Source organism: Petaurus breviceps, unplaced genomic scaffold (assembly GCF_028583685.1).
Source record: "Petaurus breviceps papuanus isolate PSGF00001 unplaced genomic scaffold, PetGlider_PUasm1.0 37, whole genome shotgun sequence".
Classification (NCBI taxonomy): Eukaryota; Metazoa; Chordata; class Mammalia; order Diprotodontia; family Petauridae; genus Petaurus; species Petaurus breviceps.
The window spans coordinates 78,988,444-79,004,450 of record NW_027186296.1 but is presented as its reverse complement, the minus strand read 5'-3'; the positions used below and the strand labels follow the sequence as shown (position 1 = coordinate 79,004,450).

The 16,007-nt window shown below is 41.5% G+C and overlaps 1 protein-coding gene across 6 annotated transcripts in view; it reads left to right on the top strand.

Moving 5' to 3' along the window:
• The window catches only part of SH3PXD2A (SH3 and PX domains 2A), a 351,487-nt gene that overhangs the window by 109,896 nt on the left and 225,584 nt on the right, over nucleotides 1-16,007 (top strand). For all 6 annotated transcript variants that reach the window (XM_069098879.1, XM_069098881.1, XM_069098880.1 and 3 more), the window contains one exon: nucleotides 9,811-9,886. In XM_069098879.1, coding sequence (XP_068954980.1) covers nucleotides 9,811-9,886 — 76 coding nt within the window. The remainder of the gene's footprint in view (nucleotides 1-9,810; nucleotides 9,887-16,007) is intronic.

Here is a 16,007-nt window from a genome sequence, read left to right as displayed (position 1 = left end):
ATCATTTTATAGTAGGAAGATTGTAGTAGAGCGCTTCACTTTGAGTCCTAATTCTGCCAATGAACTAGTTGTGCCAGTTTGAGCAAGTCACTTAAACTCTCTGGGCCTCTGTTTCCATATCTGTAAAATGGAATGATGATACTCCACAGGGTTATGATGAGGAAAGTGCTTTATAAGCCTTAAAGCACTATGTGAATGCTAATTTAAGTGGCTTAGTGCACAGAACACTGGTCTGCCCAGTCAGGAAGATCTGAGTTCAAATCTGGCCTCAGACACTTACTATTTGTGTGACCCTAGGCAAGTCATTTAACCTCTGTTTGCCTTAAACCACTGAAAAAAGGACCTGTGTCTTTGCCAAGAAAACCCCATAGTCCGTATTGACTCGCTATCGTCCACATGGTCTTAAAGAGTTGGAACACGACTGAACAACAACATATGTAAATTATTAACATTTTCATTAACCTTTCTAAGTGGGAGCAGGCTCACTTCAGTGAGGGTTAAAACTGGATTTCACTCTAAATTTTGGCTTCAGATTTGAAGGAGTACATAAGACCTGCTTGACTTGTGCCTAAGCATTCCCTCATGCTGAGAGCTCTTGCCAAGGTCCCTGGCCTTGGCTCTTCTTTGCCTGCCTTTCTGCTCCCTGGCCCTGAATGCCCCAATGTAACTTAGAAGAAACTTCATCACTCTTCATTCCCTTGGGGGACATAGTTCTGACTCTGACCCTCCCCTGTGGAGGAAAGTGATCTTTCTAGGGACCCGGTAGAGAAAATCCTAAAGATGAAGTCTATAGGATGGCCAGCCCTCAGCCAATTTATGAAGTTGATGAAAAGTTTGCCTTGGCTCCTTCCCCAGTGTCCACTCAGCTCATTATCTTTAGACTTGTTCTCAGTTGGCTTTTGTGGGTGATAATGGACCTGATAAATTGACTTTTACATCCTTTTCTGAAGTGTTAATGACTGCTAATGTCTTTACCTCTTCAGTGCTTAATCTGGGAGTTTTAAGACCCAAAGGTCTGACTCTATAATGGTAGACTTTTAACTAGGGCTGATTAGTAGAGAACAGGGTCTTTTTGCCTTCCATCTTGTCTAATCACAATCATGCATTCTTCCAGAAGGAGTTGAGTGGTAATTGAACTTTTATAATAAAACTGAAGCTCAGAAGGGGCTGTGGACTGTGTCTCATTCTAGACCATCTAGTGAGTTAGCCTTCTCTACTCATGGGTAAAGACAAGACTGAAGGGTCACCCAAGAACCCCTAATATAGAGAGTACCTGACTCAATTGAGACCTCCCTACACCATCACAGGACAGTGGGGAAGCCTTCCTTAAAGCTTGTAAAGAGAACCTGGTATAGTGGAAATAGGGGTGGCCTTGGAATTAGGGTCCATTACTTACTATTTGTGGAACCCTCAGCAAGTCACTCATCCACTTTGAGACTCAGTTTCTTTTTTTTCTTTTTTGCTTTTTGGAGGGACGATTGGGGTTGTGACTTGCCCAAGGTCACACAGCTAGTAAGTATTAAGTGTCTGAGTCTGGATTTGAACTCAGGTCCTCTTGACTCCAGGGCCAGTACTCTATTCACTACACTACTTAGCCGCCTGAGTGTGTTTCTTTATCTGTAAGATGGGAATAATAATATTTACCCTTCCTAACCCATATAGGGTCTTGTGAGGAAGGTGCTCCAAAAATTCAGTGCATCAAGGACTTGTAATTTTTTCTGTGTGGCTAATCTTTACAGTGGCAAAGATTGTCAACACCCTTGCAACATAGTAGACAGTCTTCAAAACTGACTGTGGCTGAGGATTTTATCACTTCAGTGGGCTGAGTAATAAGAATTTAGCTGAACTGGTCCTCAGACAACAGACATATATAGTCTATTACAGCTAGGTGGATATATCAATGGATAGAGCGCTGGGCCTAGAGTCAGGAAAACCCGAATTCAGATCTAGCCTCAGACATTTATTGGCTGTGTGACCCTGGGCATGTCACAACCTCTGCCTGCCTCAGTTTCCTATTCTGTAAAATGAGGATAATAACATACCTCCCTCCCAGGGTTGTTGGGAAGATCAAGTAAGTTAATGGCATGGCAATATTAAATGCTGTATAAATGTTAGCTATTATTATTCTTAAGGGTCTATGTTCAAAACCTTTCTAACTTAGGCTCAGTAGGGCTTGAGTTCAGCCTTGAAAGCCCAGAGTTACCTTCACCCCATGATGAGGCACCAGAGTAGGATTTAAGTGGAGGAAAACTATATATAGATATGTGTGTATGTATATAATATATATGCTGATATTATTATTATTATTATTATTACTATTATTATTAGAAGTAGTAGTAGTAGTAGTAAAGCTCAAGAGAGGCCTTGGGGACTCTGCAAGGATGAAGACTACCCCTTGCATAGCCTTTGGAAACCCACTCCCAGAAGTCACCTGAGCCATATCTGAGTAAGTGTGGCTGTTTTGTTTTTGTTTTGGAGTGTTGAAATAAAAGTATAGGTGGGCATTAGGAACTTGAAAGTCTTGTTGGCTCTTGGGTGGAAGCAGCAAGAGCCCTGGATGGGGAGTCAGAGCATGTCTTTGAATTCCTATTCTGCCACTTTCTATTTGTAAGCAAATCTTGAACAAATCATTCTACTTCCTTTGGTCTCATTTTGATTGTAAAATGATGAGGTTGGTCTATAAGATCATAGTACAAGACCACAAGCCTAGAGATGGAAGGGACCTCAGGTTTATTTCTTCCACTTTATTTCCGCCTTCCCCCAATTACATGTAAAAACAATTTTAACATTCTTTTTTTTCCCCAGATTTTGAGTTCTAAATTCTCTTCCTACCTTCCCCTCCATTGAGAAGGCAAGCAATTTGACATAAGTTATATATGTGTAGTCATGCAAAACACATTTCCATGTAAGTCATGCTGTGAAAGAAAAAAAAAACACAAGAAAAATAAAGGAAGTAAAGAAAAAGTATCTTTGATCTGTATTCTGGCCCTACCAGTTCTTTCTCTGGAAATGGACAGCACCTTTCATCCTGAGTCCTCCAGAATTGTCTTGGGTTGTTGTATTGCTGAGAATAGCTAAGTTATTTATAGTAGATCATCACATAATATTGCTGTTATTATGTACAGTGTTCTTCTGGTTCTGCTCATTTCACTTTGCATCAGTTCATGTAAGTCTTTTCATATTTTTCTGAGAGCATCCTGTTCATTATTTCTTACATTACAATCATGTACAACAACTTGTTCAGCCATTCTCCAACTGATGGACCTCCTCTCAATTTCCAATTCTTTTCCACCACTAAAAGAGCTGCTGTAAATATTTTTGTACACATAGGTCCTTTTCCTTTTTGTTTTTTATTTCAATTCCATCTCTTCCACTTCAGTCCTCTTCCTCCTCCAAATTCTTATTCTATGAGGACTTGTTTCTATGAGGACTTTACCATCAGTCTAAGAGGCTACCATATTATGAAATGCATCTGATTAAAAAACTCTTAATAAAAAATACATTTTGATATTTTAATAGCAAATCTATTTGGTTAGATGCCTTCTGTTTTTACATAAAAGTTCTTTCTAAAAATATTTCTCTTTCCACTTAAATTGAACCCTCCCTTTTAATGAAGAAAAAGAGTTTTAAGCAAAAACACCTGATACAGTGACCTCATCTCACAATGTATAAAACATTCTTTCCTCGTAGTCCCCTGCCTCTCTTTCAAGAGGAAGAGTGAATATTTTATCATCTGTTCTCTGGAGCCATTATGAGTTTTTCAGGGCTAAAAGTTTGGATTCCTTTTAGAGTGAATCCAATTTTAAGACAGGAAGGAAATAGAAAAACCTAGAAGCCTTTGTGTCTGTTGAGTATTTCTGAGTTGGGCATGAAGGGCCGGGTAGGGGTAAATGGGGTTGTTTTTTTCAACTCTCTTCCTCCCTCATCCCCCCAGAAAGAATGAGTGGGTTATGATTCAGTCGTTCTCCTCCATGGTAAAGGCCTCAGCATTTGATCCTTGAATGTTCATAGAGATGTTGATTCCTAGGCTTTCTGAGAAGCTGGGATGGAAGAATTTGGTGTAAGAGATTGGGAAGAGAAGGTTGACACCTGGCTTGCTTCAAGTCCCAGCTGGAATCTCACCTTCCCCTGTTGTGCATGACTCCATTCTGGGTTCCCTGCCCCTCCCCCAATGGATCTCTGAGCAGGAATTTCAGCCTAGGGTAAATTTCCAGCCTCAGGAATTTCAAATACATACTGTCCAATAACTGATTTTAGTCTCAGTCTTATGCATCTCCTGACCGTTGGCTGTGGGGTTAGCCTTTAAAAGCTAGCACATTGTCCATGCAGACTCACTGTTTGATTTAGGCCTGACCCTGGACAGTCCTTAGAAAAAATAAAATCCACTTCCAAATTTTACTCTTGGAGGTCTCTTGTCATGCTTCTTTTGGCACAACACTCCCAGAAGTCCTTCTTATTCTCACTTAATTTTAGTGCCTTTCCCTCAGTTGATTGTTTCCAGTTTGTTGTTGTTGTTGAGTTGTGTCCAACTCTTTATGACCCCATTTGGTGTTTTCTTGACAAAGATACTGGAGTAGTTTGCTGTTTCTTTCTTCAGCTCATTTTACAGATGAGGAAACTGAGGCAAACAGGTTTAAGTGACTGACTCAGGGTCACACAGCTAGTAAGAGTTGGAGGCCAGATTTGAACTCTTGAAGATGAGTCTTCCTGGTTCTAAGCCTAGGGCTCTATCTGCTGTACCAACTAGCTGCACTTTACCCTGTATATATCTTTTTTGTGTATAGTTTTTTTCATGTTATCTCTTCCATTAGACTGTGAGCTCCTAGGAAATAAGAATAGTCTTGTTGCCTTACTTTCTGTCTTTAGTGCTTAGCACAGTGCTCAGCACATAGTAGGTGTTTAATAAATGCTTTTTGACTGACTTTTGACTGACTCTGCCTCAGACAGAAAAGGTCACTGACTTTTAGGCCACAGATGTGTTCAAGCTGGGCTTCCAGCTGATATGTCCCAGCTTTGTTTGCTACTGAGCTATGTTGATGGGAAAGGGAGTCAGGAGGAGGGAATCACTCAGCTTCCCCAGCCTTTGCCAGCCAGGCTCTCCCCGCTGTGGTTTATTCTATCTCCCATGCTGATATCCACCCTTTAGATAAATAGTTCGAAGTTATACATGGTAAGCTTCTTGATGTGGTTGAAAAAGGCTGTATTAGCCAAACGCCTTTCTCTCCAAGAATAGCTCCAGGAATCTGGATCCTGGCCGTGGGATACAGCTTGAGCCAGGCAGGGCCTTTCAGGAGAGACCGAATTTATCTTCTTGGTGGAATACAGAGTAGTAAAATTATTCAATAACTTCCGCTTTCACCTACCCCCTCCTTCCTGAGCCAAACCTGGATCTGACTCCACCCTTCCCTCCCCCTCCATTCCCACCTTATCTTTTATTAATGATAGGAAAACTGCTTTTTACCAGCCTTTCACCACCAAGCTCCTTCTAATTGTCTACATTTATGATGATAACAGCCTACTGAATTAGTAGTCTGAAGACCAGGATTCAAAGTCTTGTCTAGTCTTGTCTTCACTGCTTACCTCCTGTGTGACCTTAGGCAGATTACTCCCTCTAGCTGAATTCCATGACCTCTGATTTGCTTTCTAGCTCTAACTCTTGTGATATTTGCATTTTGAGAGTTTAGTATTATAGCTAACATTTGTTGTTGTTGTTATTGTTGTATCCAATTCTTCACAACACCTTCTTGGCAAGGGTGCTGGAGTGGTTTGCCATTTGCTTTTCTGGATCATTTTACAGATGAAGATTAAATGACTTGCCCAGGGTCTCACAGCTAGGAAGCTGAGTCTTCCTGATTCCAGGCTGGGAGCCCCTAGCTGCAGCATTTGATAGCTCTTAAAGTTCACTAAATGCTTTTACATTATTTCATCTGACTTTGGATTTTTTTTTTTGGGGGGGGGAGACTTTGTCTAGGGAATTCTTGCTATGGAAACTCCCTCTATCTCCGCTGATTGGCGACTTGCATATAAATTTTATAATTTAAAATCTTAGTGTTTTCTGGGGGCACTGAAGAGATTAAAACTTCCCCATGGTCACATAGGTGTTAGAACATGGGGGAGGAAAGACTTGCATGAGATGTTCTTAACACTTTTTGTGCCAAGCACCTGTTTGGCAGGTTGCTGAAGGAGTATGGAATCCTTTTTAGAATAATGTTTTTTAAAAGCATAAACTAAAATACAGAGGAATAACAAAGGAAACCAATTACTGTAATATACAGTAATTGAATTAAAAAACAAAAAACAAGTTCACAGGCTCCAGGTCAAAGGTGGGGAACCTGTAGCCTTTAGGCCACATGTGACCCTTTAGCCCTCAAATTCCTTTGGGCTGTACTTGAGGACCTAGAGGGCCACATGTGGCCTCCAGGCAGCAGGTTCCCCACACCTGCCCTAGGTTAAGAACTTCTGACTTAAACCCAGGTCTTCCCAACTCCAAGGCAGACTCTCTATCCACTACTGCCTCAACCTTATCCCAGTTTTACCCATGAAGAAACAGAGACTTAGTCCAATGAAGTAAGTAGCTTAGTTACTCTAGTGGTTAATAGCAGAACCAATAGAATGGCCCTCACCATCAGATTCTTAATTCAGTACTCTTAACCACAATACATTCTGCCTGTCTTGAATTATCAGCTGTTTCTTGAAGCTGTTATCTGTTTAACTACCAGCCTGACTCCCCGTTGGGAAAATGTTACCCCAGATGTTCTGGCACTTTACTTCTGCCTTTGTCCATTTTGTGGGGGCAGAGATACTGGAAACATGGAACTCTGATGAGACCTACATGCTGTTTCCTAAAGTAAACCCAGCTGGGCAGTCTTTATTTTATTAGCATGTTCAGCTGGGGCCTGAGAGATTTGATTTCTTTGAAAGATAACCTCTTGGTGCAGAGAAAATGTTGCCCCAGCAGCTGGTTGGAAATATTTCCTTTTCCAATCCTGCTGGCTGGCTGATGGAGACGAAGGGTAAAGCAAGCCCAAATGTTTGGATCTCTGTTGTTGTAGAAGTGTCATTGGGATTAGGTGATGGCTAGCTTTTGACAATGAGTTTCAAGCTCAGCAGACTTTGTCCATGAAGCTAGAGCAGGAGGGAGATGGGCAGGTCATCTAAGGGTCTGTCCTGGCCCCATATAGAGTCCTTCTAACCTAATCCAGATTAACAAGCATTGATTAAGCCGATACCACACAGCAAAGTACTGTGCTAGCTGCTAGGTCAGAGGTGGGGAACCTGTGCTAGGGTTGCAAAAGCAAAAGTAAAAGCAGTCCCTTGCCCTCCAGGAGCTTATAGGCTGCTGAGGAAAGAGACAACATATAAAAAGATAAACAAGTACATAACTGATTGAGGTGGGAGAGAGCCCTAACACCTGAGGGGTGGGGACAACAGGAAAGGCTTTCCATAGGGAGTAGCATGTGCTTTGACAGAAGCTAAGGGGTCCTAAGAGGAAACCAGGAAGTAGTGCATTCTAGGCATAGCAGTGGGAGATGGAGAGCTGTATTCAGATAACAGTTAGGCTATTATGGCGCAACAGTGTGTGAAGATCTTTTTTTTTTTTTGGCTTTTTGGAGGGCAATTGGGGTTAAGTGACTTACCCAAAGTCACACGGCTGGTAAGTGTGTCAAGTGTCTGAGGTCGTATTTGAACTTGGGTCCTCCTGACTCCAGGGCCAGTGCTCTATTCACTGCGCTACCTAGCCGCCCCAGGAGATCAATTTTCTTTGCTTTTTTTTTTTTTTTTTTTTTGTGAGCTTTTTGGAGGGCAATTGGGGTTAAGTGACTTGCCCAAGGTCACAAGGCTAGTTTTTGTGTTAAGTGTCTGAGGCTGGATTTGAACTCAGGTCCTCCTTACTCCAGCATTGGTGCTCTATTCATTGCGCCACTTAGCTGCTCCCTTGAGATGAGCTAGGGAGGGAAGGTGGGATGGAGCCAGTAAGGTGGGCTGGTGCATTTCTCTTGGCCTCATGGTAGCCTTAATTTGTGGTGTGTTGGGTGAGAAAGAGGGCAGACTTTTATGAGAGACCATAGAAGGAATATTAAGAAACAGAACCGGGTAACCATGCAGCCACCCTTTTCTCTTTTCTGAGGAAAACCCAGAATCCATCATTTTCTTCATTAAGACAGATAGAGTCCTTCCTTCTAACAAACACTTTAATTTTAAAGGAATGATTGGACCAAATGTCTAATGGCACTGGGTGGTCTAATACTTATTACCTGTGTGATCATGGGCAGGTCACTCGGCCTCCTCTAAGTTTCAGTTTTCTTATCTATAAAATGTGGGGTTAGACTAGATGGCCTTTGAGGTTACCTTCCCCTCTAGCCCTGTGATTATTTTTCTGAACACGACTGAGACAGGGAGAAATCAGAATTCTCCCTTACTCTCCCTGCTGTCATTCCTGTCCCTGTTACTCTTTTTTGCTGGGGAGAGGTTGGAGAGGGGGCTGAAGCAAGCCCTGCCCCTCATTCTAGGAGAAAAACTGCTCAGATTCAAGGAACTGCTTCACATTGGAACTGTTCCTGGACCAGTTGAGTCTTCAACAAGTTACCTCTCCTATCCTACAACCCAGGCAGGGTTGGGAAACTGCCCCTGGGGGAGATCATAGACCTGCTTCCCTTTGTATGAGACATCTCAGTGCCCACTGCCATAATATACTTACTGACTCCTATCAGAGAGTCCTAGACACAGATTTCTAAAACTATAGGAAAACTTGAGATCTGAGAAGTCATGGGCTGGCTCATATTTAGGGTTAATCCATATGTTCAAGGGAACCTTAAAATAAAATAAAGGCAATTTTGCCTTGTTCTCCCTTTCCCCCTGGAGTGCCAAAGGTTCTTCTGTCTTTTAGGTAGTTTTTAAAATCACCTGTGTGGGAGAGAGATTGACAAGATATTTTGTGTCAGTGCACTTGGTTACACTCTCCTGGCTTCTTTTTCTTTCTGTTTCAACCAATTTGATTCAACAAAGATTTATTGAACTCTGAGTTAAATTTCTTATGTGTTTTCCCAATTTCAATAGCGTAGAATTATCTAAAAAAAACAAAACAGCAAAAAGATAGAATGTTTTCCCATAATCCTGGAGACTCTTCCCCTTGGTGAGTCTTTCCCTAGAAAAACAGTAAAGCTCTTGGGTAGGAAGCTGGGAAGGGGGAGGAGAGGGCTCACTGAAGCAGTGGCAATGAATTGGATTTGGCTTTGTGATTAAACTAACATGTGGGCCTGTTTCCGCAGAGTGGTTCTGTTAGGTGGGTGGTCTGTCTGATGTGTCAGGTGGGATGTTCCCCTCTTCCCAGACTGCTGGAGGCACAGCATGCCTTGCCCCAGTACAGCTTAGAAAAGACAACAAGTGCAAAGAGGCCCCATTTGTGTTCCCAGTGCACCTTCAAGTTAGCCATTTGACTTTGCAAATCCTGAGAGACAGTGGTATTATGAGGCCTGTTTGATCCCAGCCCTGACAATGGAGGGGCTTCTCACGAGAAGTTGGCAATGTCCCCTTTGAGAACTCTCTTTCCCCCTCAATATGCACACAGGCACCCCCCACCCCCATTCTCTCTCTCTCACACACACATACACACACACACACCAACCTCCTGCCCTCTTAGCTGCAGTGTTTGGTTTGCTAATTCACTGTGAAATGAGGGATTTGAGAAATAACTCATCCTTTTTCAGCCCAGAGGGCTTAATAAGGGCTGTTTGGGATTAACAGGGAGGAAGTAAAAGGTAAGAACTCATCTAAGTTCCTTCTCCTAAGACTCTTTCTTTTGCTTTTTAGATGCAACTTCTGGATAAGTTCCCCATCGAAGGTGGCCAAAAGGATCCCAAGCAAAGAATCATCCCCTTCCTCCCAGGTAACATTGGACTTTCCTGGGCATTCTGAAACAAAAAGCACTTTTAGGAATAGTCCCTGTCGTCATCTTTCAGGCACCTGCATGCTGTTTGGGGGGCCACCATGTTCCAGTCCTAAATTATTGTGTAGTATCAGGGGACTTTGGTCAGATTCTCTGTGGACTTTTGTTTCTCCATCTATGAAGAGAAATGACAAATTTCTCTATATATTAACTTTTACTTGCTCTGTTTTTCTAGCCTAGGCCAATTTACCCCTTCTCACACAGCCTGGTGGCTTTTCACTCTTCTAGGGCTCACCATATTGGTGCAGGACTTAATGTAGACAGATGGTCAATTGGCTTTAGCCCCACTACTGCTCTCACTTTCTGAACTCAAACACCCACAAACTTAAGCCTACCTAGCAGCACTGTAAGCATTCACCACTATGCCCAGAAAGAAAAGGTTTTTTGAATGCACAAAATAAAATATGTAAGTTCACAAAGAAAACCAATTATAATGAATTCACTCATCAACATAGAAAAAAGAAAAAGCCAAGTTAATGCATCTCAGGTTAAGAATCCTTGCTCATCATTTTACAGATGATGAAACTAAGACATTGGGCAAGACGGTGACTTTTCTAAGGTTATAAAGGTCACAAATAGAAAATAGTGATTCACACACATGCACAGGCACACGCACAGACACATGCACACACATACACACACACAACCTCCAAAGCCAAATGAATCCATGATCTTTGGCACTCCCCAAGCTGTGACTGAACAAGAATCTCCCCCTCCTACATACATACCCCACATGTGGTCATCAAAAATTTGTTTGAAGGCCTCTAGTCAATGGGAAACCATTATCTTCTAAGGCAGCTCATTCCCCTTTTAGATCACCCTGCTTGTTAGGAAGTTTTCCCTCAAATCAAGTCTAAACACTCCATTTTGTGATTTCTAGTCACTATTACTTCTTCTCACTTGGGCCAAGAAGAGTAAATCCATCGCCTCTTTCCACAAGACAGCCCTTTATATATTTGAAGATGGCTATCATGACACCATTAAGTGTTCTCTTCTCCAAGCTAAACATACCTGATTCCCTTAGCTAATCCTCATGTGATATCATCTCAAGACCCTTCACCAACTTGGTTGCCTTTTCTCCGGACACTTTACAGATTTTTCAGTTCAACAAAACATTTATTAAGTGTGTATCAAAAGTGTAAAGCACTGGATTTACCAGTATCTTACCTAAAATATGGGACCTGCATTTGAACGCAGTACTACAGAGGTGGTCCGACCAGGACAGGTTACAGTGAGACCATTACCTTGCTAGTTCTGAGCATTATACCTCCTTTAATGCAACCTAAGATTGCATTAGCTTTTTGGGCAGCTTGTAATCCATTAAACCCCTCAGATCTTTTTTAGACAAACAGATGTTTAGCCATGCTTCTTCCTTAAATGTCCTTAAGATCTTTATTTTTTTGCTCAGAACTTTGTCATCTTCAGCATGCTTTCCAGACTCTTTCTGACCTACCATCAACAGGAGGGGATGGTAGTCATCAAGTAGGCTTGGATACATGCCCCAACAAGACAGCCAGCCTCTCTGAACCTCTTATCAGATTGGCATGTATCTTATCATCTATCAGGTTGGCATAACTCTTATCATAGCTAACTTAGTACTTCTCATCAGGGAATTACCACCTACTGTTACCTTCTTCTTCTTCCTTTGATCCTTGCCTGTCTAACAGCTCCTAGGGGACCATGTTATTATTCCTCTTCAGGAAGACTCTATGTGGGTTAGTTAGCTCTTAAGTGCTCAGTATTCTTTTCTTCTTCCCTTTCTCCTTCCCTCATTTTTTTCATCTTCAGACTCCTGACATAGGTTGGTATTATTGACTTGCCCAGGCATTGGGAATACAGAGAAAGATAAAAGACGGTCCCTGCTCTCAAAGTACCTACAGACAACATAGAAACAGCTATGTACAGGCAAGATATATTCAGGATAAATTGGAAATAATCCACAGAGGGAAGGCACTAGTACTGAGGTGACTGGGAAAGACTTCTTCTTCAGCTAAGATCTGAAGGAAGCCGGGGAAGTTCGGAGGCAGAAGTGAAGGAGCAGAGAATTCCTGGCATGGTGGGCAGCCAGCCACAATGCCCAGAGCTGGAAGGTCGAGTGTCTAGTGTGAGGAACAACAAGGGAGCCAGTTGCTGGACTGCAGAACTGTTGTTTTTGTTGTCATTGTTCTTCCTTTGTTCTTGAACAGAACCGATGCCATCATGAGGGTGATTTCCTGACTCGATCCTGAATTAGAGTTAAGTGAGGCGGAGCTGTGCAAAGTTATCAGCTTCACTCTCTCCTCCTGTGGAGGGGGCCAGGGTAAATTGTGCACCAAGACTGGAAAGATAGGAAGGGGCCAGGTTATCAGGAACTTTAAAAGCCAAACAGAGGAATTTATATTTTATCCCGGAGACAGTAGCAGCAATGAGCCACTGGAGTTTACTGAATGAGGGGAGGGGGGAAGTAAGTGACAAAATCAAATGCTTTAGAAAAATCCATCTGACAGCTGAGTCAGGGTGGACTAGAGCAGGAGAGATTTGAGGCCCCTAGGGATACTAACCAGTAGGCTATTGTAATAATCCAGGCATGAGGAGATGAGGGCCTGCACCAAGTGGTGATGGGGTCAGAGGAGAGAAGGTTATGAAAGTAAATGGCAGGCCTTGGCAACAGATCTGGATTAGAGGGCTGAGAGAAAATAGTTGTGGATGACACCTAGATTTGTAAACCCAAGTGACCTGGGAGAATTTTAGTACATTGGTAGTAATAGGGAAATTAGAAAGAAGGGATGGTTTTGGGGAAAGATAATGCACTTCACTTTTCATACAGAAGCTTTTATTTGTTGTTTATTGGTGTGCTTTTTAAAAATCTAGAGTACTTTATTCTGCCTGATAAACTGGAGAATGGAGAGGTATTCCTTGGGTGGAGTGGGGTGAGAAGGAAGGGAAAAGGAAAGGCTATGATTTTTTTCCCCTTTTTTCAAGTCCTGAGCTTTCCAAGCACTAAATGAAATATCTATATATGTACATATATACACATATGTATATTTGCATATATATAGTAGAACTGAAAAAGAGAATTGTTCATGAAAATGGAGATCTCTTATGTACAGCTTGCTTTTCTAAGATTGACTTGTAGTTTTCAGAGACATCTTTCTTGTCTATGCTTCTTTCTGGCTTATCTTCCTGTCTCTGCTTTAAAGAAAAGAAGACAGACACTCCTCAAGCCCCTTTGCTTTTTCTTCTGGGAAGGAACATGACTGATGTTCACTTTGTGCATACATGACAGTTTCATGGCCATGGCAGAAGTTTATATGTCGGCCTCTGAGAAGGTCACTGTGAAAATTCTTTTTGCCCTCAATGCTTGCTGGAAGTGAGATCCTCCTTGCTCTGGGGGTCTTGCTGGAGGCTGCCCTGGAGAATTGTTATGACAGATTTCCTGGGACGCCACTGGGGTTACCAGTAAACTCCAGGACTGCCCCACTACTTCTTAACCCCCTAACACAAGTTAGCATCTCAACAGCCACAGCCAAATCCCCTTCTCCTTGTTTTACTGACCACTGGCCTTGCCTAACCAATTATTCTTACCTTGTTTTTGCCATCTTGCTTTATCCTTTAATGGTGATTTCCTGGGATGGAGCTGGACTCAATACAACTCCAGGCTCACCTTGCTAATTCTTGCTGCCCTGATACATCTTAGCATCTCAACAACCACCCCAGCTCCCTTTTCCCCCTTGTTTTATTAACTACTTGCTTTGTTTTACCATCTATTTTGACCTCCTCCTTTTTGAGTTCTTTTCTTATAGCTCTATATCCTCCTCCTTTCACTTCTTTTTCTCTTCTAGTTTTATTCAAATCTTCTTCCTCAAATCCTCCTTCTTATTCAGGATTTCTCTTCCTTTAATCCTAGCACTTTCTCCTTCAAATTGAGCCCTCCTTTCCCCTCTGTCTCTCTTTCTCCCAAATATAACCTCCCTAAATTTAATCCCTAGCTTTCTTGCCTACTCCAAAGCCATCGAAATCACCTTCACAATGGCTTCTCCTTCAGCTGACCACCTTCTCCTACTCCTCCCATACAAATGACCTCCTGGCTGTTCCGCCAACCAGATCCCCCTTCTCTTGGCTCCAGGCATTTTCTCTGGCTGTCCCTCATACCTTTAACACTCTCCCTTCTCCGGTCCATGATTACTAACATCCCAGCCTTTCTGTAAGTCCCAACGAAAATCCCTCCTTCTACAGGAAGCCTTCCCCAGTTCCATTGCTTTCCTTCCTTTAATTATTCCATATTTGTCCTATGCATAGCTTACTTTGTATATGTTTTTTTATATGTTGCCTTCTCCATTAGATTGCAAGCTCCTTTAGGAAAGGGACTGTTTTTTGTCTCTTTTTGTATCCCCAGTGCTTAGCACAGTGTCTGGCACATAATAGGTGTTTAATAAATATTTATTGAATGAATGAACCTTTTCCCACAGAACCTGAACATAGATACAGACAGACAAGTCCCCTACTTCCACTCTCACTCATTCATTCATTTATTAAAGAAATGTTTACTGGTTACCTAACATACCCAGACCCATGCTAGGGCTTTGAAATTATTATTATTAATTATTATATCATGATAGTAATATTATAATATATACTAATAGAAAATCTTCACTGTCTTTGCCAAGAAAATTCTAAATGGGATCATGAAAAATCACATGACTGAAATGACTAAACAATGACAAGTATAAGAGTATAATTATTATAATATAGAATAGTATAACATTATAACAGTTAGTCCTCCTAGGGTTTTAAGGTTTATGAAGCACTTTGCTTTTGTTATATCATCTGATCTTCACAACAACCCTATTAACAAGAATAATAACTCATTAGATAGCTTGGGTTTCCAAGATTTACAGAGCTCTTTGAATGAGACACTGTCCTTGCCCTCTTTGTAGACTAGGTGGAGAGATAAGTGGAATTTCTCATGGGAGGAGATGAAGTTCTAATTTGGGTGAGAGTTATCTTTCTCCTAAGAATCATAGACTTAGAGAGAGAAAGAGCTTTGGAGAACACCGAGATCCAATCTTATCCAGATAATCAAACCAAAGGTCAGAAGAGTTGAGTAATTTGTCCAAGGTCACACAGTAAGGGGCAGATTTAATGCTTAAACCCAGGTCCTCTGGTCCCCAGTTCAGCATTATTTCCCCTGTGCCATGTTATTGAGCAGTTGGTTTTTATTTTTAAAGGGAAATGTTGCATATATTATTTATTTGAACACCAGCTAATAATTCAGGAAGAAAGGCCCAAGGAATTTTTCCTTGCTAGCATCTTTTTCCTACTTTCAGTCCGTAAGTCCAAAAGAATTATGGATCAACTTTGCTTTACATACAATAATAGATGTGAACCTGAAAAGTTGTGTATGAATACTTTTTTTTTTGCAGGACAAATCATACCATATTTTAAATGTACTACAGCAGCTCACCATTTAAAGTAAAGCTTTGACAACTTTGATACCTAAAGCAAATCACTTCCCTAATTTATCTGTTATTTAGATTTTAGTCTCCTGGGTTTGCTTATGTTTATTCATATTTATTCTTTTTCTATTTATTCTGTATATACTTTCATATATACTTGTTTCCCCCTTAGAATATAAATCCCTCAACAACAAGGATTTTTTTCATTCTTTACATCCTGGCACATAGATAATAATAAACTCTTATTGACTGATTATTTGTTCCTCGTGCTTTGTACATGGCTTGGCACATAGTTGGTGTTTAACAAATGCCAGGGTATGTGTATTAGGAGCTTTGTAATTTTGTGGGTGTGCTGATCCCAGTGTCACCTAGGGAAGGAATAGAACCTGTGTCTTTTTGGATTGCCTTTGTTCCTTGAGAGATCTCCAGAAGCCTCTGGGCTTTCTGAGACAGATACTGAGGAGAGCATGGGGGTGCTAAGTAGCCAGTGAATTGTGGCTGTCATTCTCTTTGTTTACATGGAATTTTCTGCCTTGTTTCCAAAGACTATTGTGGAAAATCCATCTCCTGTTCTATGCAATAGCACCAGAGTGGATTTCCTGTCTCCTCTGAGTTTGAAGGCAAGA